A 23,218-nucleotide genomic window follows, 5' to 3' on the forward strand; every position below is an offset into this window, starting at 1 on the left:
GCTCATTATAGGTCTAGTATGAAATGACTCTATAGTTGGACTGTGGTTGTTATTTTACCTGTTTCATGATGATTTTACAACCATTCAGACTTTCTAAGTTGAACCACTGGAAAGTGGCACATCACTGCAGGCTGTCCTGTCACGCTGCTCAGCGCTGATTTGTACTCGGAGATTAATCTGGCGGTTTTGATACGGAGGAAAACGATCATTCAGCACAGTGGAGCCAGATCACTGCGAGAAAAATAGGCCACCACACAGAAGAGAAAAGTGTCGTAAGATTTAAGGGTAACATAACAAAGATGTGTGTGTGTGTGTGTGTGTGTGTGTGTGAGAGAGAGAAAAGCCACAAGAGAGGGTGTTGTGTGTCTCTTATGGCTCACACACAGTGGATCTGTTTGTGTGACTGAGTCCTGATAATGTTCTTGTGATTCTTGTGATTGTTCTTGGGGCTGGTCTGCTGATCCTGAGTGGGACAGACGTCGGGCCGTAAGCTGACCTTTGACAACCATAAAGTTTCCAGCGAAGAGCAAGTCGAAGATGTCTTCCTGAAACCTCACCTCAGCTTAAGAGCAGCAAGTCACAGATGAGCGCACCAGCTTTGAGAGGAATAATGAGTACGGTCCCAGCAGGAGAGGAAAGAAAGTGTGCTTCTCTTAGCTTTTGTGCCCGTATTTGATGGTACAGGCTGCTCTTGACAGTTAATTAAAGAAATATGAAACCTAATACGTCAATGCAATGTCGCCATTTCTTTGCGTGATCGCACCTCACTGATTCAAAGGCGGAAATAGATGAATAAATCATCCTTTTCAAAGAAGCACATGATGATCTGATGACACATACAATACGTAAGGAGAGGCAATACGGAAAACCTGCGCAGCTCTGATGATCTTCTAACTTTTAACATACTCACAATGACATGCTGATGTTTAGCAAGCATAATGTTTATTATGTTCACCAGCATGCTAGTATTTCTAAGTAGCACCGAACAGGCGAGGCTCAGTATTTCTGGACAATTAAAATTTTGACCTGATGATGATGTCCTAGATTTTAAGATGAAAAGAATGAGGAGATCACCAAAGTTATTAGAATTCACCCTAAAGGGAAGTTGAATGTCTGGACCACATTTCATGGTAGTTCATCCCATAGTTGATGAGAATTTTCAGTCTTGACTGATGGACGTTTTCATCCGTGAAACCACACTGCTAGCATGTTTGTTTTTTAAAAAATAAATGAACTAAAATGTCAATTAAATTGTGGATGAAACAAAAAAAGTGCAGAATAAAAATGTGAGATTCACTGTGGGAAATAACAAAAAGCATAATCATTTTAGAACATTTATGCAAATCATGAAGAAATTTAATTTCAATTTGACAGTTGGCGTGAATTAATCAAATGGCACATTTAAATATGTTTGTACTGCTTTTTCTTTCTTTTTGCATTTGCATAATACATACAAAAACTGAATGAATCACTTTTTAAATAAACTTTTAAATTTACCAGTAAATGAACTCAGTCTGGCGGCACCCACAGAGAGAAGAAATAAACACTGGCTAATCATTAGTGACTGTGGAAACAATGGAATAATTGACCCTCTTTATTACATCACACACAGTCACATGGGTAAACGTAACTCCTCACACACACACACACACACACACACACACACACACACACACGCCGTGAACTGTCCCGGCCTTTACTACGTTACTTTGAAGGCTGAAGAAGGAGAAGAAACACTCAGTCATTCCATAAATACACCCCCTTCTTTCTCTCCTCCCCTCACCCTTTCTTCTTCACTGAGTCCCTCTCTGCTCCGCTCAGACCAGGACCCAGACCTTCACGTGTAAAGTAAAGCTGCGTGGCTCCTGGACTCATTGCTCAGCTATGCAGTAGAGAGGAGGATTAGCTCAGGCTGAGCACCGGTGGAGGGCTCGGGTATTTGGCCATTTATCCATCCCCAGGCAGACCGAGAGAGACATTACAGTCCCGCACTCTCTGTCTTATCTAAATCTCTTCTTCAGTTCACTCTCCCTCTCCTTCTCCCTTTCTCCTTCTACCCCTCTCCCCCCCTTTCTCAACCATGACTGTTCTATCAGAGGACCAGTCTGCGAGGCCCCAGCCCTGCAGGGTTCCAGAGCCTGGAAAGCCCATCAGCTCGTCTTTGCATCAGCACTCGAGAGACACTGGCTCCAAAGAGGACTACATGGACAGTGGGGACAGCGCTGTGTTCGGAGTCGTGGAGCCCCCCAGGCGCTCGCGGGGCCGCCTCATCCTCCACGGCATGGTCATGTTTGGAAGGGAATTCTGCTACGCCGTGGAGGCGGCCTTCGTCACGCCGGTGCTCCTGAGCGTGGGCCTTCCCCGCAGCCTGTACAGCTTGGTGTGGCTGATCAGCCCCATCCTGGGCTTCCTGCTCCAGCCCATCATCGGCTCGGCCAGCGACTACTGCCGCTCGTCGTGGGGCCGGCGGAGGCCTTACATCCTGACCCTGGGCATCCTCCTGCTGCTGGGCATGACCTTGTTCCTGAACGGAGATGCTGTCGTCTCAGGTGAAGGATGGGCGGGAGAATCAGAGAAGGAGGGGAAGTGAAAGATAGACTTCCAGAACCAGATAGTGAGAGGGGGGAAGGCACAGATGTGTTTTTAGTCTCAACATACCAAAAAGTGAGCCTTTGATTCAGAGGAATAAGAGCGGGAATGAATAATCAGTTCTTTCCATCTCAGAGAGACAAAAATACTGTTGAACTTACTGTTGAAATCTGACTCTCTGAAATCTAACTGGATTATTTTAACCTTGATGAAATGAGTCTAACTTTTATTTTCTGCTTACAAGCTTCATCTGATCTTTTGCACTTTTGCAGATTCTGTCCTCTGAGCTGTATCGGTGTGTGCTCACAGGTTCTGAGGAAAAAGTGTCACATTCAGGATAAAAGAAAAAAAAAGATGATTGACATGATGGAGATAAATGTGTGGACATAAGGCTCACACTTTTAGCTTGTGACTGAAGTCGAATGTGTGATTTGGTAGGCGGGCCCTGAGCCGATGCCCACTGGCACAGACAGGAGACGAGGCACGAGCGAGAAAATCATCACTTTTAGTTTGAAGTCGGACACTGCTGATAACATTTCAGCCGTTTCACGAGAATCTGCTGGGCTCCAGGCAGCATCACGAGGAGATCTCCGCATAAGTCTGTGACCTTTAAAAATGATTTGAGTTGTGGACTAACCACATGAGCTGATCACTGCTGAGAGGTACAGTGCTGCTGTATTGTTACCCACCAAACAGCTTCACGGGATCAGCGTGCAGTTACGGGCATATTCAGCCATAATCAGTGCTGATAACTCAGATATAACTTTAAATGATGGAGCTTCAAACACACCATCCTCAATACCTCAATCATGTCCTTTGTTTGGAGGATAATTAAAGTAATCATGATACAGGAGTTTGAATACTGCTACTCATCTGTGCGCATTTTAGCAAACCTCTAAAACACTGTAAACAGGGATACTGTGGTGCATTAGGTTGAGAGGTCATCAATTATCTGAGAGAAATGGCAACACGCTGTGTATTTATACCAACTGGGGTGTGCAGGCTGCTGTAAATCATGTTATATGAAGGAGATATTGTTAAAGATTGTAGGTTGAGTTCCCATTAAAACGGCTCTGGGCTTTGCTATAATCGTTGTACTGAAGTAAAGCATTTCTTTCTTCTGGCGTGCGCTGGGTAAGCTGATTACCTTTCCATGTTTCTCAAGGTCGTAGTGAATGCAACAGGAATCGTGTGACATAATGTTTGTAACAGCCCTCGTTCCAACAGCCTCACATTGACAGGTTGTCCAACTGGACATTATGTCCGTTGTATAGATCTACTGCCGGGTTGAAGATGTGTGTGAAGCTTCGTAGCCTCTTTGCAGCAACATCCACATTTAAAGCATTGCAGTCAATCACAAGCTGAATGGTTCTGCTGATATTGAGCTCCATCGTCGTTGAATCACAGATAAGGATGTAAATGCAGCTGGACTGGTTGGTGGAGGCGTACAACCACAAGGCAGGGCTGTAATTCTAGTGATTTTAGAGCTCATGTAAGAATGAGTTCAGACAATCAGAGAGGTGTAACGCCGTTTATTTAAATGAAATGTCTTTCTGCAGCAGAACATCTATTTTAGAGTTTTTAATAAACCTTTATATTGTCCCTGGCTTTGTAAACTCACTCATATCTCTTACAGACGTCATAAAATCCACTCCATTATGCTCTAATTACAGTTTTTAGCATCCCTCATTTCTTCTGAAGAGAACACAGAGCAGGACAGCCAGGTTTTAGAGATAATTGTTACCTGTCAGACATAATTGGTTCGCTTGGAAAAAATTTTCTTAATCTTCTGACCATCTTTCAGCGTGTTGTTCCTCTGGGGTTCCTCCTCCTGTGAGGTGGAGCTCTACTTGCCAAAATTTCACACTTCAAGTTCAGTAAAAATGATTAATTGTTTTTCACGTCTTCGGTTCGATGAGTGATGAGGTGCTTTGTTTGGTTTCGCAGCACTCGTCACTGACAGGTCACGGAGGAGCACGTGGGCCATCGTGGTGGTGATGTTCGGAGTCGTGCTGTTTGACTTCTCTGCAGACTTCATCGACGGGCCCATCAAGGCCTACCTGTTTGATGTGTGCTCACATCAGGACAAGGAGAGAGGCCTGCACTACCATGCTCTGCTCACAGGTGTGTAATCAGACCATGCAGACTCACGCTGTTCTTCAATACTCGCTGCCTGTTTTCTTCTTATTTATGCATGTTTCTGGTGTGCACCTTGATGGAATTGCTTTGAATCAATCAGCAGTGGTTATTTGTTTGGAGAGCTCTGGTGGTGATGGCTGCCTCGAGGGTATTTTGTAGTCGAGTGACTCACATAACATATTCTAATGGTCTATGATGGTTAAACTGGATCTTGTTCTAGTGTGATGGAGTGTGTACTGGTGGGTGGGAAAGCAACTAGCCTAGATCCAGATATTTCCCTCAGGAGTTGGTAGAGCCACAAACAGACAAGTGCGACACCAATAAATGTAGATGTTGCTCCATTTCAGCTGGATGTGCACTACTGTTCGCTAACAAGCTAACAAAATGTGACAGTATGTCAGTGTCTGTGCTTTTGTAACTTTGAAAACAACCTGTGTGCAAGATTTCTTTAGCTTTCCCACAGTTTTGACAACGAATGTCAGCCCAAACAACAGAACTCTGAATGAACAAACACACATTTTTATAGCTGTTTCACTAATTAATCATTGAAATCTTGCTAATTCAGTGTCCCTACATAAAGAAGTATATCCCCTGTGTTCTATCAGCTCTGGATAACCAAATACCTCCTATTATAAAAAGTCTCTCAGGGAATTACAGAGTAAGTTTGGCCCGCTGGTTTATGTAGAACTCCTTTTACTCGGTGGGATTTGTGAATTGAGCTTGTGAGCTGAGTTGAACATGAGCCACTTGCTTCAGGTTGAGGACATCTCAGAGGGGTTTCCGGCTCAATGTTCGGCTGCCTTTCCAAAACTTTAAATTGTTTCTCTGGCACTTGAATAAAGACAGGCTTGCAAGTTTTAAAATGTTTTCACCTGCGCTTCACCTGCAGGTCATGGACATATGGCTGAGTGGATGAATAGATTCTCCGCTTGCTCTGTCAGATGCAGAGCAAAAGCTGCCACGTCATCTACAGTTAAATGCAGAAAAGTGTCTCAAAGGTTCAAAGTTGTGCTGTGAAAAGAAATGTGAGGTTGTCAGCCAATGTAATGGACACACAGCTGTGCATTTCCATTTCTACCCAAACTGATTTTTCCTGCTTTCTGACAAGGGAATTAAGAGCTTTAAATGTAACTGAGGTGAACAACGCTGCATTTGAGTGAGTCAGGTTTTTTTTTTCCATTTGAGCAAATGTCAGACTGATTTGGTAGATCCTCCAAAAACCAGATGCTTTACTTAAAGTACAAGATGAGTGTTTTCTACATGCTAAATGCTAAAAACAACCACTTTGCAACCCAGTGGTGCAAAAAAAAAAAAAGTTTTTGACTTTGTTTAAACCTCGTCTGTAAACCAGCCGTCTGTAAACTTTCATGTTCTTTCAAAATACGCAAAATCAAAGGAATATTTTCTCCTAGCTGCTCGGGGGCCGGATGATGTTTTGGTTGGAGGGTCAGCGGTGCGCTCAGCTGTCAGCAGGCACTGGCTGTTGTGAGCATGCTAGTCAGGCAGTAATCCAGCCCTGAGCTAATCATGTGCTGCAGTCATGGGTCTGGGCTGAGAGAGACAGACGCTAGGCACATGACTCTGGACGCACATCCCACCGCTGGTATGTGAGGCTTGAGGAGGAGGGAGCACCAAATGCTGCGTGTTTCTCTGTGGTTCATGTACCTTTTATGTGAGCTTCTCCAATCACCGTCTTTGACGCTGGGGGCGTGAATGTCAGTCGTCAAATGCTGTTATTAATGCTTTCACAGCCTCTGCTTGTATGAAGGTGTCTGACAGTTACATTTTCCTCTGGACAGACAAAAGAAATTTCACGGGTAACAGATTTTTCAAGCGCATAGATGGCATTGTTGTCCTTGGATTGGCTGATCGGTCGCTCCACCACCTCATTCCAGACCGAAGTATCTTAACTAGTTGATTGATTGCCTTGAAATTTGGTACAGACATTCAGGGTGGCCACAAGATTAATCCTAATGACTGTGATCCCCTGACTTTGCATCAAAGTGTTCACTTATGCCGTGAAATATCTGGTTGTCTATCAAAGAGATTGGCATAGATTATTTTTGACATTCACAGTTTCCACACAACTAATCCTAACGGCTTTGTTGATCTCCTGACTTTTCCTTCATTGTCACCATGAGGTTGACATTTGTGGCTTGGAATGAAATGCCTCAACAACTGTTCGATGTATGGCAATGAAATTTATCCCAGATATTCATATTCCTCTTCATCGGACGCCATCATCAGGAGGAGTGTTTATAAATGAGTGTGATTTCTGCCTCTGATTCAGTTGTTCCCTGAGTCCAGCTCGTTTTCTTGCCCCTGCTTTAAGGCAATAAATCCTATTTTGCTTTCAGCTCTGAAACCTGTTGCTGCCTTTTCCATTTAGCTCCTGACTTACAGTGCAGGCCCACTGACACTAAACAAACTGTGTGACATTGACAGCCACATCGGCAAACATTGTGTGAAAAAGCAACCTGTCCTTCCTCCAGCAATTTACATGACATTGTGCCAAGCAGCAGTTTGTTTTTGCATCACTGGCACATTAGCTTTAGCTCATTTAACCTTGTGACGTCTTTGTTTGCAGTAAAGGTGAACTTTCTGAACCTTGTTTTTTCTGTTATTTCCACGTACAGTATTTGAACTAGCTGTGCCTCCCTCTCCAGCTCCTTCAGCCTTGCAGAAAACAGCCTTGCTAACATCAAATTGTACCTCGCTGATAATAAACCTCTTCCCCTGTTGTTTTCAATTTCTCTTCGTGTATTTCTGAGGCCGTCCACAGTGGCCCACAGTCATGTCTCTGCTTTGCTCTGTTTCACTGCACCGCAATTAAAAGTTCAGAGCATTTCTTAGAGTATGCTGGAAAAGAAGGGTTTTGTCAGAATTTGATACTACCGTCTTTGCTGCTGTGTATTCCAGGTCTGGGTGGAGCGTGTGGCTACCTGGTGGGAGCTATGGACTGGGGTCAGTCAGTGTTCGGTCATCTGCTTGGCTCCGAGTACCAAGTCATTTACTTCTTCTCTGCTTTGACCTGGGGGATCTTCCTCACCGTGCACCTCTTCAGTATTCCAGAGCAGCCTCTGGGCAAGGACCCATCTGCATCTGAGTCCTCATCTTCCAGTGCTCTCCGTCTACTGGGCTCCCACAGCAATGGATATGGTGCCCTGGCCAAAGAGCCCGTCACTCCTGTAGCACCTTCCTCTGCTCCAGACCTCAGGCCAAGGTCTTTCTCTGCTCTGGGGGAGGCCAACTCTGTTACCTCCAGTGCCAAACAGCCAAACAAGGAGGTATGTGATGAATATGGATTTTTGTATGTATTCATATGCTCGCCTGTTTTCTAAACAACTCGTCCTGCTCATGCTCACATGTGAATTTAATGCAGCAGAAAATGGACGTGTAACGTTCTCTTAATATCAGTTCGACTGAAGGCAAATAAGCAGAAAATACAGCCCTTGTTGAAAGATACAAGCATGATGGACAATGATTTGAAGCAGCAGACACAAGCTTTGAGTGGTTCGACTTGCTTCAGCTTCTGAAAGTAAATCTTCACAGAGATGAGGATGATAACCTTTGATATGTTCTTGCTGAATTACCAGAAGATGTGGACAACAATGCACAACACGTGAAGTCTTTTCATTTGATCTCATGGTGCAGTCATAAAAGTGTTGGACGTGACGAACAGTACCTTCAGTGTGGCACTGGAGGAGGCAGATACTGAGTACAGTACATGCTTTCCCTTCTGGTCCAGCCTCAGGGTCCAGAGTTTCCCTGAGACATCGTGTCAGGAGGTCAGGTTTCACACACTGACCACCCGAACACCCACTCTGTAGATTTACATCCAAACCCATTACCTTCCTGCAGCGCTAACAACTGCGATACCCTTCAACTGTATTCCACAATATGAAAACTAAAATAACTTAAATGCAACGTTGAGGCTCAGTGAATCTTCAAATAAAACGTACGTCTTGGCCAATCCCGTACAATAATATTGAAGGTGTTGATTAAATAACCCTGTGAAGATGATACATGGGCGTGTGACTCGATCCTGTGCAACAGAAAATTTCCATTTCCTGCATTATGCATAAAGTGGTTAATGAGTGGTGATGCATTCTTTTTTGATCCTATAAACTCTGGGCACCATCAAACCACCCCAGCAGGAGCCAACTTCTGACTGTTTGATATGTCACGATGAAAAGGAGGAGGATGTCGTATCATCTTCTCACTTCGGAAGCCTCGCTTGAATCGAAGGACTTTTGATTAATCATCTCGAACATTTCATGTGCTTGCTTTGATAGTCCTCATCTGGCTCTAATTGCTTTGGCTGTGTGTTTTTGCTTTGTTTTGCAGGGTGCATTAATTATACAAAGTGTGTGTCTAAAGTGTATAGTTTCAAATATAAATGTATTTTTATTACTATTAATGAAGCAAAGCATTGCAGCCTCATACTTCATTTAAAGCTTTCCAAAATCATAATATTTCCACTACAGGATGATATGACTGATTGTTTCTAACAACTTACCTTGTTTTTACTCTTTCATCATCTCCCTTCTTTAACCCTTGAGCCCTTAATGTGAGTCCTCTGTGATCTTTATGTCGGATCCCTTCATCACTCACTGTAATTAAGGTCTTCGCGTTGCAGACATTTTTTTTTTAATCGTTGAAGTCTGTGAACTGTCATTGGCCTTAAGCGCCGCTCGCAATGAAATACTTGGACAGTAATGAGTGCTGTGAGAGGAAAAGCTGTTTTATTTATTTCTATATTTTGCCAGTGTTGTTGACGCTGATGTCTGGGATCTTTGTGTGTACCTGCAGGCCCAGAAGAGGATGACTTTGAGGTCGCTGATGACGACTGTCATCAACATGCCAAGCCACTACCGCTGTCTGTGCGTCAGTCACTTACTGGGATGGACAGCCTTCCTCTGCAATATGCTCTTCTTCACCGATTTTATGGGACAGGTATTGCATTAGTTAACATGTGGGACTGACTCCTGGTATTTAATAAGAAAACCCTTTAGTTATAGCCATCATAACCTAATTGACCTGAACTCCGTCACCCCGGAAAATTGGAGTATTTTTCACTATTTGTCTGACATTTTATCAACAAAACAGTTTCTCAAAGAATAATGAACCAATTATTCAATGTTGAAAATATTGTGCAGTCAGTTGCAGCCTTAAATAAGACTCAATGGCAAATGAGGCAAGGTAGCAAAGTGAAAGCATTGACATTAGAGGTGAAGAACAACAAGCTGCAATATGTTCAAGCTCCATTAATCCCTGTTTGTGTGGGTCCAGATGGAGGATGACAACGGAGGATTCGTCTGTTGCTGTGTGCAATCTTCGGTTGACATGAGTAGTAACGATGTTTCATTGTGTGCATGCTGATCAAAGGACGCGCTGCACGCCATGACGCAGTACTCACCTCCACGGTTCATTAACGCCCAGTGCGCAAACATGTAATCTCAAATTGCAGGCATTGTTATCAGGGATAAGACATGTTGTCAGTGACTCCCTGTTGAGTTAGAATTTGCTTCTTTTAATAGGAAAGAAAGGATAAAAAGCATGTATTAAAGACTGAGGCCAACATTTTGATATCTGTATCAGTGAGGCCGTGCGCTTGGATCTCCTCGGCTTTTATGATTCTTTGGCTTATTCTCCTGGAAATGGCGCCATGAGTGTATTTTCATGCTCAAATTGTTCCTCTCTTTTCTCCCTTCTTGCAGATTGTATACAAGGGAAATCCTTATGCAGACCATAACTCTACAGCCTACATCACATATGAGAGAGGAGTGGAAGTGGGCTGCTGGGGACTCTGCATCAACGCCGTGTCCTCTGCTCTCTTCTCCTGTAAGTAACTGTCTGACAGACAGCAACAAAGAGAGAGTATGTATATGTGCTGCTTCTACATTCGTCATTGCAGGCAGCTCCATTAGCGTCAACGTGTCATGCACTGGCATAATTAGCTCCACTGCGAACCACAGCCTGACATGGTCATGCAGAGATACGAATGGCAGCGAGCAATTACACTATAGCTTCCCTCTCTGTTGCACAGGGATTACAGGCTGTGCCGCAGCCAATCATAGATGGCTCTTCTCAAATGAAACACGCTTGTTTTCCCAGAGGCATGCTGAGCTGCGTTGCCATGTTAGTTCAAATCCAAGAAAAAGCTGCTGTAACGGTGGCCAAGTGAAAGGGAGAGAAATAATGTGCTACATACAAAGTGAAGTCCAGCCTCTGAGTGTGAAATTGGCTCTATTTATAATCTGGATGATGAACAAATGTTTTTTACTTTTTTTTTTTTTTTTAACATTGCTGCTCTGAAACGAAAGACAACCTGTCCAATGAAATGTCCAGTCAGCTGCAGCTTATCTAATGTGTACTGTGGAGGGTTTAATATAACATCTTTTAGAGGTGTCATACTGTAAAAGGCACAGCTCTTGTCACTCATTTGTCAATGTAAACTCTCCCCTGAACCAACACACTTCATGGTGGTTTGTTCTGATTCTCAAGTAAAATTCATCTCCTCTGTAACGGTGCATGCATGATGTGTTTTCAGATGTGCAGCGTATCCTTCTCCCATACATCGGCCTGAAGGGATTGTACTTTATGGGCTACTTTATGTTCGGCATGGGCACCAGCCTGATCGGACTCTTCCCCAACATCATCGCCACGCTCATCCTCTGCAGCGTGTTCGGCGTCATGTCCAGCACGCTCTACACCATCCCGTTCAACCTGATCGCGGAGTATCAGCGTGAAGAAGAGGTACTGGGCTGGCTGTAGGCATGTTTATTCAGGGCTGAGATGTGACCCCTTCCCAACATTAAATCTATCAACTACTAAACATGGATTAATGTGAGCCATTTGGGGAATTCAGAAACAGTATCCAACAGAGGCGCAACAATTAGTCCAATAAATGATTACAATTTTATAGACGAAATGATTAATGGAGGAAATCACTGGCAGATTAATCAATAATGAGAACAATCATTATTGATTAATCTGCCTTGATTTCCCTCTTCTTAATTTCGAATGAACACTGAATAAAAGGAACGTTTCTGCTGTGATTTGGTGAGCAAAGCTGTTTCTGTGCTTTCAGGTTGAGATGCATGAAAATACCTGAAATGTACTCCAGTGATTTAGCATTTTAAGTCCACAAATGCCTGGAAAGATCCACACTTCCAGTTTGTTTCACAGGTTTCCTGTTATAAGTTTGAAGTCTTACGCCAAAGCTAAGCGACAGCATAGCATAAAGGACATTACTGAGGTGTTTGCACAGGCTGAGCAGTGAACACGCAAATGACCTTCATGTGTTTAGGGCCCCTTGAATTACATCTGCTTTATTACACCGGGATAATCCACTTGGTATCAGTGAGGTTTTCCTGAGTCCTGAGTGCTTTGAGAATATTAAAGATAAACAATAAAACCGTAAAACAGTTATCAGGTAACAGTCTGTCAATCAGTTACACATTTCATTCGACAGCCTGTTTGTTCCCTCGTTGGCCTCTGCAGTTGAGACCAGATAATGGGACCATAATGCTGTAAGCGGCTTTTGAACGCAGCATTTTTAACAGCAGGAGATGTGGATCCTACCTGCTGATTAATTTGTGTTGCTCATTTTTAAAACTCACCGCCGTTTAAAAGAAACCTGTGTTTTAATGTCGGGGAAGCGTCTACGCTGGAGGACAATAAGTGTACGTGCTTTGGATAAAACGTTTGATGAAAACCTTTGACATTGAGGAACGAACCGCTGAACACGTTGTGATTGTAATTTTAAACAAAGTTGTTCTGACTCAGAGAGTCACAGCTGGCCGTAGCATCGCTGTAAACTGCAACCAAGTTTCTGCTTTATTACTGTCTCTGAGCCCGAATAGAGGCATACAACCTCTCCAGGGCGGTGGATCAAAACTCAATCAGAGGAAAAATTGTCAGTCGTGTGTCCTGGCAAGCTCAATCAATACTTGATGAAGCTGAATCAGGTGAGCTGGTGGTGAAATTCAACATCACATGGCTGAGGTGCCTGAGGAGACATTCAGTCATCATAAATAAAAACAGTCACTGGAAATATATTATCCTGTTTTCCAGAGCTGAATGTTTACCCAGCTGTGAACTTCTGCTGCTCTCTCCTTCATTCTCCTCCTCTTCCTCCTCTCTGAACCTCCTGTGCTTCCAGGAACAACTGAAGCTGCGAGGGAGCAAAGAAAGCCAGCGAGGCTCCGGGGTGGACTGCGCCGCGCTCACCTGCATGGTCCAGCTGGCTCAGATCATCGTGGGCGCGGGGCTCGGCGCTCTGGTCAACATGGCAGGGAGCGTAATCGTGGTGGTCCTCTCGGCCTCGACCGTGTCCCTGCTCGGCTGCATCTTCATCGTCCTCTTTATCAGATACGTGGACTGATCCTGCCTATATGAAAGTATTTTAATGGTATTGTTTTAATAAATAAAGATTCTTTATTATATCCTTAAAATGTGTCCGTACGCACTGCTTGATGCAAATTGAACACAGCTCAGCACAGTTAAGGTATTACGGAGTAAAAGTACACAAGTATTATCAGCAGAATTTACTCAAAGTATCAAAAGTAAAAGTACTCATTCTGCAGAGAGAATATGAAAATGATTACATATGACGTTCAATTGCTAGCTGTCAAGAGCGGATCTTTAAGCTTGTCAAAACAAGTCAAAGCTGAGTCAAGTGATGAATGTCACTGTTCTTTGTCAGCTCGTAAGTTTTCTCAGTGGATTAAAGTGGAAAAAGTCGGCCATCTTTCTCTGCTCCTCATTATATCTCCATTTCCTCCTCCAGGCTTTGTGAGGGGGGACTTTTCAAAGCTTGTTTTCTCCCTCATCTCTTATTCACTTGTTGTCTCGTTACAGAAGGCAGCTGCGGCGTCTGAAGCAAACATTCTGCCAACATTTTACAGGTTCTGGATGTTTGTCATAGTAAATCGGACACTTTCAAATGTGCTTTCAAATGTAGATTGATTTTTTTTTTTTTTTAAAAAGGGAATTTTGGTGCACAACAGAAACTTAAAGAATACGTGAAAATCTTTGAAAATCTGTTTCCTCTGCATACAAAACACATCAAAGTGTCTTCTCCAGCACCCCGGGACGTCACTGGGGATATTAACTCGTCTCTTGAGGCAAACACATTTACATTTGAATTTCTAATCATCATTTTGTCTCAAGTCATTTTTCTTCCGCCCAGAGGGAGTTTCTGAAGCCGTGAAGTGCTCTGTGGGTGTGTTAAAATGATGTGTGTGTGCACCATGGGCTCCGGATTCAACATCCGCATGACAGATTGATCTGATGTACCAGTCTAATACCCCGGTCCTGAGGCAATTAGCCGTTTATTTCTAATTAAATTAGCCTGTCAGGAAGCACACGCGATTAGTCCCTTTGTTTTGTTATTTATAACTGATTAGTTGAAACATCCAACATGGTATCTGTCCGAGGATCGTGAGTGAGTCCCATTTCTGTCAGATACGGATGTGTGTTCTCTGTTTCACACACACACATAAATAAGACAGTATTGACACAGGTGCTTAATAAAACCTGTACTTTCTGATAAAAAAGGTGATTAAACTTATCAGTCAGTGGTTGAAGAAGTACTCAGTAGAAGTAGTAGTACTACAGTATAAAAAAAAAACTATATACAAGTCAAAGCATTCAAATCTTACTTAAGTAAAAGTACATAAGGATTAGCATCAAAATGTACTTATAATACTAAAAGTACTTATTATTCAGAATGTCACATTACAGAATCATAAATATTAGATTACTGGATTATAATTATTGATGCATGTACGTGTACACCACCTTAATGTTGCAGCTGGTAAAGGACTCAAGTAATGTGCATGTTCCTCAGAATTGTACTGTAATGTACTGCTGTTAGGGGACGCTAAAAAAAAACTGACATGTTCCTTCAAACGTGCATTAATGTGTTAACATCTAACTGGAGTCAGCTCAAATAGGCTTTTTCATCCATCTCTCACTTTTACCTGCTAAGAAAGAATTGGTTTTTAGTGTTGAAGTTGATAATTGATGACTTCATTGCAAATGATCCTGAAAAAATGAATCATAATTAAGGGGCATACTCTTGAAAACCCCTCTGCCTTCCTGCACGATGACGTTTCCTGTAGATTAGGTGGCTAATCAAACCAAAAATGCTCCTGATTTCTCTTTTCAATCAGTATTAAAGAGGGGTTTATGAAGGGTTGATACATGCAGACACTGGTAATAAAGGGTTTTTATTAGCTTCCTTTTGTGCTCGGTGGTGATGTGATTAAACTGATCTACACTGCAAACCCTGAATACCTGAAGTTGAACCCAGCTTGGCATTTGAAGGTATGCATTTGCACTTTTCTGGTGCTTTAATGGTAAATATCATGAGAAATAAAGGATTTCGAGAAGGTAAATGGCAAATTCTTCTGACATTTTCAATAGGTTACACTGCAATTTCCTTTTTGGATGAAGCACTCTATCTATCTATCTATTAGAAAATAAAAATGAATGTGTTGTTCTTGGTTTAAAAAAATATTAATTATTATTTCCAATAATTAATTTAAAGGGGTTTCTGCACTAATTATGAAATAAACAGTAAATGGCAGATTATTTAAAATCTATGCAGAATGTCTGATGTACATTTATGACACATGATGGCATCTTTTTATGGATTGATTCAACTTTTTCTCCCCCAAAACTGCTCTGCTCTCTTTTCCTCTAATCTAAGATCTCACCGTAATCATATTTATCTAATGTACCAAGAGGCGTTAAAAACTGGCTGAATGAAAAATGCTGGGTATATTTGGGCATCGTTCACCCGCACGGAGTTGTTTTCTCCACACTCATCCTGAACAAAGGGAAGTGTCTCACATACTGTAGATGTTCTTTACTGGCACATTAAAATATTTTTGACATTTTTGAACAGACACATTCAAAATACTGTATTTCTTCTGTCCTTGCGCACAACAGAAATCCATCCTTGTACAAAATCACAGATGCATGTGAACTGTCTGTCAGCGAGCAAGAGTCAGGTATCAACGTGATGAACTGAGATCTGACAGTTCAAGGTCTTTTCTCATCTTCATAATAAAGCAAATCCGACATGAACTCAGACTACAGCGAGGCAAGAAATTGGGCTGGTAGAAACACAAATGCATAGAAATAACAATCACAGAAGACTAAAAATAATAATAATAATAATAATAATAAAAATTAAAAAAAAAAAAAAAAAAAAAAAACCACCTTTCCGTGAGGGTTTTTACACTAAGTGCTATTTTGCGGCAGGTCCCGCCTGTCATTGTACATGACGGCCCCCGGAGGATAGAACAGCACGGCGGGCTCCTCGGGCCGGCTGACCGGGACCAGGGCGCGCTCTTGCTCGTTCATCTCATGCTTAGTGGTGGCTGTGATCGGCCTTATGGTGGGCGAAGTCATCCTCCAGAAGAGTTTTTTCAACGCTTTCCTGAACTCGCGCCTCATCAGGCAGTACAGGACGGGGTTCAGGCAGCTGTTGGAGTGCGCCAGGCACACGGACACGGGGAAGACGTACACCTGCGTGGTGTAGTACTCATAGCTGAAATGAACCACGTTGAGTTTGATGAGGATGCCCCAGGCTGTCAGCGCCTGGTTGGGGAGCCAGCAGAGGAAAAAGGATAAGACCACGATGGTGACAGACTTGGTGACTTTGGCGCGTCGTTTGGCGCTCGATAAATTGATGTTTTCGGACGTGATGAAGCGCAAAAGGAGCAGGTAGCAGGCCGAGATGATGGCCAGCGGCACCACAAAGCCCAGCAGCACTTTCTGAGACTGATAGAGTCCCAGCCAAAACTGCGCGGTCCCGTTGGTTTCTGGGAATCTGACAAGACACAAGTCCTCATTGGAGACGGTCACGGTTGTGGAGAAAACCGCGTGCGGCAGAGCGGCGGAGACAGCGGCGAACCAGATGAAAACGGTGATGCACCGCGCGGAGCAGCAGCGTGGCCGCCGCCGCCTGCCCTTGAGCGCAGAGGCGAGCGACCAGTACCTCGCCACGCTCATAGCAGTCAGGAAAAACACGCTGGCGTACATGTTCATAGCCGTCACATAGGACACTATCTTGCACATCGCTTTGCCGAAAAGCCACGTGAAGTCCAGCGCGTTTTCCACCGCCCAGAACGGCAGAGTCAGGACGAACTGGAAGTCTGTCACAGCCAAACTAGTCACGAAAAGGTTGATGGAGGATTTTTTCCACACTTGTTTAGACTTCATCAGGTACAGGACCAGCAAGTTCCCAACCAGCCCCAGCGCGCACACCAGCGAGTAAATGACAGAGATGATAATCCTCACAACGGCGGCGCCATCTCCCGCAAAATCTGGTTTGTCCAAGTCTGACAGGTGGTCGGCGTAGGAGCGGTTGGTGGTGTTGAAAATAGAGCTGAAGTTGAAGGTTGCAGCATAAACTATCCCTGCTGAGCCTTCGTAATTAGTGTCGACGAATTCTCCAGACATTTTAACTTTAATCCCCGAGGATGTCTACTAAAACCATGCCTGATCTGAATGTTCACCCCCTGGAGGAGAGAATCCCTGGGTTTTAGGTTCGCGCGTCAGCCTCCATCTTCCTTAAATGACACAGAAACACACACTGAAAAGCGGTCTAGACTTTCTGTGAATCTATGTCATCCCAAAATAGATTAAATGCTGATGTGTAGGTGACACAGCTTCTCATGAGGTTGCCGCGCTGCTTTGAGATTTTCTCTGTGCGTCTCCGCTCGCCAACCGCGAACAAGCGTCCTGACGCAGCGCCCAGGGGCGATCTGGCGCTGTCCGTGGTTCTGGTTTGGTTTAAAAATGTTAAAGTCTATGCGGTGAAAACGTAGAAAACGTATCCTCCCACACACACACACACACACACACACACACACACACACACACACACACACACACACTATTTATATTTAACTGTAGTGAAGGTGAAATGCTAAAAGCTTTCATGAGCTGACTTCTGCATTCTGGAGTCAGATATTCAGTTTACTTCCTTTTGGCCCCACTTTGCCAAATCTGGGGGTCGTTTTCATCAGTGCTTCGTGGGTTCACGTGGCTGGTTGGCACAGATGAAACAGAAGATGACAGGTGATCTGAAGAGGAAGGATGGCATCATGACCGGACACGTGGGAGTGCAAGGAGTTAGAGAGGAGAGGTGAAGAGAGGGGGTGATTGTTATTGAATTAGAGGGCAGCAGCCGGATCTATTAGAGTCATTACAGTCTTACGGTCTAATGATACACACGGTAAGATATGCAGGGCGAGCAAGGACTATCCATATTATCACACACACTCACACACTCACAAAGGTTATAGTAAATGAGGAAAGAGCCTAAGACACATTTTACTACTTTCATTTCTCTCATGGCTCAAATCTTTCTAATAAGAATAAGCCATTTAAATGTAAGTGTATTGAATTTGAGAACAGACGCAGAGCATAATTTTCTACCTACAAAGGTTCATTCTTCATCCAAAGTCATGAGCAGCAGCTAACCTTGAGAGGAGCTAACAGGGTGGTTCAATCACCTGCAGTGATGTGCCGTTGCTTACTTTCTATAACTGTTTTTCAAATTCTTATCAATAAGAGGAAGGCAGGTTGAAGTTTTGAAGAGACTGGAACAACAAAAGAAGCCAACAACAGCATAGAGTCAGAATATTTTCATGTGGAACTCAGTGAATTCAGGGTTTATTTCCATTAAACCGGAGGTGGTGACTGTTGGAACAGTGGAAAGGCTGACTGAGTTTGAATGGAGTGTGTCTAACGATGGCTTAACGAGGCAGCTCAGCTGTCTCAGCTTGGTAAAAGACAGAAGCTTAAATTCAGAAGGTGTATGGTTTTGTTTTTCTGTTCAATAAGAAAAGTAGCTGTCAGAATGTTTCCTTTTTGTTTTTGAGTCGTTCACGAGTCGGTTTGCAAGCGACAGGCGAACAAAACAAACCAGGTTACTGTAAAGAATCAGTCTTATCATCACTAATGAGGACTCCGGGGCAGCATGTGCATGCCGCACACACACCTGCGAGAACATATCTGCGATCACCCGTTGCTGGGCAGATGGTGGCTCGATGAGTGTGTACAGAACATAGCGCGGAGCATGTCCTAAATTGAGTCTATGGAGCAAAGATATGCACAATATTATGTATTAGAAATGCACTTTAACAAGATGTCGCATTGTATGGATGCTGGGTCAATTTTTCCCTCGCTTCATTTGCACCAGTTGGTTTCTCCACAGGACCTGTTGCTTGAACTGACGCCCATGCCTCATTGTCAGTGAGTGTCACGCGTACTGCTTTACTGCATAACTCCTGTAAGGCCTGTTCAGGGGAAATGTGTAGCTCTTTAGTGTGTGTCTTTTGCGTGTCTGCTGGTTGGTGCAGGGCAGGTACCGGACAGTGAGACAGTGAATGGATTTTTTTTCTGTCTCATTGTTTTGTCTAAAGCTAAAAGAGGAAAAATCCAGTCTAATCAAAAAAGAGACATTTTCTCTGTGCTTTGAAATAACCTACTTGACCTTTTGTGCTTCATCCTCATAATGAGTGTATGCACGCAAAACAGAGCATGGCCTGGGCGGGTCTGGATTTTGGAAATGCTTGTTAGAGACTCTGCCTGTGTCACTACAGGACTAATGGCCAAGAGGTTATTTGTGATGGTGCATGTTGGTGTCAGAAGTGGGTGGGTGTTGGTGGTGCTGCAGCGGGTGCAGACGAGGGGCTAAATTTGGAAAGTTTTATCTCCTTGCCCATAATTCCTATTGGCTGGGATGGAGCTAATGGATGCTGTCAGATGGCGCTGGTCTGACCTTTAATGTGTTTGTGCTTGAAGCTGTTTTATCCAACTAAATTATATTTTCTCAATAATAAAGATTTATAATTTGATATGAGGCTTCTTCCTGGTCATATTAGGCTCCGCAGTGTTTGAACCTGCTGTCTGTGGCTAGCTTTGCATTTCTTACTGTGTTACAGATATGTTTGTTATTTGACCTTTAGATCAGCGGATGCAAATAGAAGCTACTGATGAAAGAATATCTGAACTCAAAGCAATATCTATATTTCCTATATTCATTGTGCCATATAGTTTCATTTGATAAGACGGGCAGGATCGTATGAAATGATGTGTCATCAGCGGCGATGATTGCTGAATGTAAAGAACCAAATCTCATTTTATACAGAAGCTCAGCCGGACATGAACTCCATCCCTACTGATGTGTTTGGCCCCAGATCCATTTTCTATTTGTGGGAATCAAGATGAAAGGAAAGAACATCCTCATCATCCCCTTAACCTCCCTTCACCAAACATTTTTCCCTTCGTTTCATACCACAAATCCTCTGCGGCTATCAGCATGTCAGATCCTCTGTGAACCTCTGCAGCACTGAAGGAGAAAACTAAACATTTGTGACAGGACAAAATCTCCATTACAACTGCCATCTGATCCAATCACAACAACAACCTGCCAACCCACTAATGGTTTCTTGATCCTCCTGCTTTTGGAGGATATTTATTCCCATGACAGCTGATGTCAGGTGGATGAACACAGCAGGAAAGATAGCTGCAGCACCCACACTATATTTACCCACCTAGCCTCCTAAAATTTCTATGACAACCAAGTACCTTTGCCAAAAAGGTGATTATAACAATTTTCATAAGCACTCTGGCACTAATAACAATTAAACTAATGGAAGAGTGCTAATAGAAGTACAATAGAGGGCAGATGATAGTACTGGTCAACTTAAATATAAGTATAATCAAATTTACTTATAGTATGAAAAGTAAAAGTACTTATGATGCAAGCAGTTGAATTATTATACATTATTTTATCAAGTAAACATGAACACATAAGCAGCATTTTGATGTTATATCTGGTTGAATTGGAACTAATTTACTGTTTCATGTACTGTAGTTAGGTTTTCTGTATAACAATGCACCATAATGGACTTTCAAACTGTACTTAAATGTACTTTGACGTACATTTTAGAGGCCTGTTGTGATAGGTGTTCTGCTGACCTCTGCTGGTAAACATGCAAACTGCAAAAACTACACAAATTGACTCGAACAGGAAACACATGTGAGGCTGCCTAAGCGACTCGTCATGTTGACTTCCAGCACTGATCTGTGCGGCGCCCCGCGTGGACCAATAACTTCCCCTCAACCTCAGCACAGCTGTCGGAGCCACCAGCTTGCACACATACCACAGAACAGATGGAGCTGTTAGAACCGTGTTGAATGAACCCTTCAGCCACATCTACACTCCATCTGAGGTCTGACATCCACTATTTCCACACTTTGAGGTGTTTCAAAACGACACTACGGGTTAATGAAAGATTTTACCGCGTGTCTGGTCCAAATCAAACATCTACCAGAGTTTGGCTGGTGTCTGTGTTTCTTATCAGCCTCATTTCTAAGTCCTGCTGACACACCCCTCATATAGAAACTCCAGCATTCCACAGCTGTCACGCTTTAGAAGACAGGCGGGCACAAGGGCCACCTGAAATGAAGTCAACGATCCTGACAGCGTCACTGTTAAGAGAGCAGAGAACGATGTCTTTGAATGCAAAACTGCAGGCAAAACGTATCACGTCTGAGTGTAGCATTGTGTTTGGTTGCATTTGAATGAATTCTCCTCTTATTTTCATAGTTGCCCTGGTGTAGATTTAGAAATTGTCTTACTTTTGCAGATATTGTGAGCAAAGGGATTCGCTGTAACAGAAGCCGAGAACAAGTCGGTCATGTCTCCGCCTCTGTCAGATGAATTAAGGCTGACACGCTGCAGAACAAACGCAGCCAAGTGTCTTTTTCACAGGATTCGATACCGGCAGACCATGACCAAAACAATTACAGGATTTTCAAAAGACACTGAAACCATGTGGCAGGTAGATCAACTGAAAGAGCAGCATGGCAGGGAAGAAAGGAAAATACGATAAGATATGACTATGCATATGCATGAACCATAGACGGTATGAAACATGGACATAGTCTCTGTGACGTCACCCACAGGTTTCTGCTGTGAAGCTCAGTGACAGTGCCTCCATCCATCACCATGCTGGCAGTGCCTGACTCAGCCAAACTCCCAGCTAATCCAAAAATGGATATGAAAAAGAGGTGTAGCGTGAGTGGAGCTGAGGTGGACCAAATGAAGCCTGGTTGCTGCAACTGGTAGTTGTGAGCTGTTACTTGAAGCAGCCATGCATAACTTTAAGCCTTGATGGAATTTAAAAAAATGAGTTATATAAAAATTCAGTCCTGTACAGTCAACATGAACAGATAAATAAGCTATAGAGACTAATACTGTTTTTGTACCAGGCTGCAAACATGTATGTATGCATGTTTATTTTTGCTGTAAAGTTGAGCTTTTTATATGGAGGCCTATGGGGACTACAGTTTATATGGAGGCCTATAGGGACTACAGTTTATATGGAGGCCTATAGGGACTACAGTTTATATGGAGGCCTTTGGGGACTACAGTTTATATGGAGGCCTATGATGACTACAGTTTATATGGAGGCCTATGGGGACTACAGTTTATATGGAGGCCTATGGGGACTACAGTTTATATGGAGGCCTATGGGGACTACAGATTTTAGGGCTTAATTTTCACCCCCAGAGGTTACCGCTTGAACCGCGTGAACTTTTTTCACCAGGCTGTCCAGCACATTTTAAACAATGACATTTGAAACAGCATTAAAATCAAGGATGAAGTCAGAAACGGGATAATTACCTTGTGCCAACAGGATTAAGTCGCATTACATGAGCAGACTGCACTGTATTATGTTCACACTCTCACACTGGAATTTATTGGATCACAATAAAAATATAACCAAAGTACAATCACCTGAAAGGTGTAATAATCTGAGCAGGTCTTTTGTTTTATGTTTATGTAATAATAATAAATATTGCATAGATTTTATTAAAAGTTTGAAATTGACAATCAGTAAAAAGTGAGCGTTCTGGAGAGACGTTTATCTGTGAGGGAGTGCAAGTCAGTGGTCTTGTGAACTTGAGCTCATTGGTCTGAGGTCAAAACACACTGAGTAACACTTCTGAGAAATGCCTTGTAATGCTGAGTAGTTTCTCTTGAGAAATGTAAAGTGGGTCTTGCTTGCAATGGATTTTGTTTTTGTGACCCTTTTTGGAAAAAATAACTTCGATGGAAAGCACGTATGCAGGCGTATTTATTGATAGGCGGCATATAAACTGCTTTCATTGACTCTGTCCTCGCTCTCTTCATTCTACTTTTAGATGCAGAGTTAACACACATACAGATACACTTTAAAAAGCCAGTGAAAGGCTTGGCAGTTTAGAAACTGTCTCATACAGTGGAGCACTTTCACCTCCGTCGGGCCTCCACACACAGGCTCGGCTGTTCAGCCTCTGCAGCTCGGAGGCTCCTCGGCTCCAAATATACAGTTCAAAGGAGCCTCCAGCACAAGTTCTCCTTGTCCTCCAACCCGGAGTTCAGAGCTGCAAGCTTCTAGAAGGCTCCTCT

General features: G+C 43.2%; 2 protein-coding genes across 2 annotated transcripts; one reads left to right on the top strand and one right to left on the bottom strand.

The window, feature by feature from the left end:
- The first annotated feature begins 1,838 nt into the window (after window positions 1-1,838).
- slc45a2 (solute carrier family 45 member 2) lies at window positions 1,839-13,117 on the top strand. Its single transcript, XM_076758538.1, has 7 exons — window positions 1,839-2,549; window positions 4,537-4,713; window positions 7,648-8,015; window positions 9,541-9,684; window positions 10,449-10,572; window positions 11,282-11,487; window positions 12,896-13,117. The coding sequence occupies exons 1-7, from the start codon at window positions 2,081-2,083 to the stop codon at window positions 13,115-13,117; spliced, it is 1,710 nt and encodes a 569-aa protein (XP_076614653.1). The 5' UTR covers window positions 1,839-2,080.
- Window positions 13,118-15,616: 2,499 nt separating this feature from the next.
- On the bottom strand, window positions 15,617-17,430 carry rxfp3 (relaxin family peptide receptor 3). Its single transcript, XM_076758438.1, has one exon. It carries the CDS (start codon window positions 17,206-17,208, stop codon window positions 15,985-15,987), a length of 1,224 nt encoding a protein of 407 aa, XP_076614553.1. The 5' UTR covers window positions 17,209-17,430; the 3' UTR covers window positions 15,617-15,984.
- Window positions 17,431-23,218: the final 5,788 nt, after the last annotated feature.

The sequence above is a fragment of the Chaetodon auriga genome, chromosome 19, assembly GCF_051107435.1.
Source record: "Chaetodon auriga isolate fChaAug3 chromosome 19, fChaAug3.hap1, whole genome shotgun sequence".
In the NCBI taxonomy this organism is placed as follows: domain Eukaryota; kingdom Metazoa; phylum Chordata; class Actinopteri; order Chaetodontiformes; family Chaetodontidae; genus Chaetodon; species Chaetodon auriga.

Coding starts and splice junctions, on each gene's coding strand:
- slc45a2 (XM_076758538.1), top strand. CDS start 2,081: ATGACTGTTCTATCAGAGGACCAGTCTGCGAGGCCCCAGCCCTGCAGG. Junction 2,550..4,536: donor CGGAGATGCTGTCGTCTCAG/GTGAAGGATGGG, acceptor TTGGTTTCGCAG/CACTCGTCACTGACAGGTCA. Junction 10,573..11,281: donor GTCCTCTGCTCTCTTCTCCT/GTAAGTAACTGT, acceptor ATGTGTTTTCAG/ATGTGCAGCGTATCCTTCTC.
- rxfp3 (XM_076758438.1), bottom strand. CDS start 17,208: ATGTCTGGAGAATTCGTCGACACTAATTACGAAGGCTCAGCAGGGATA.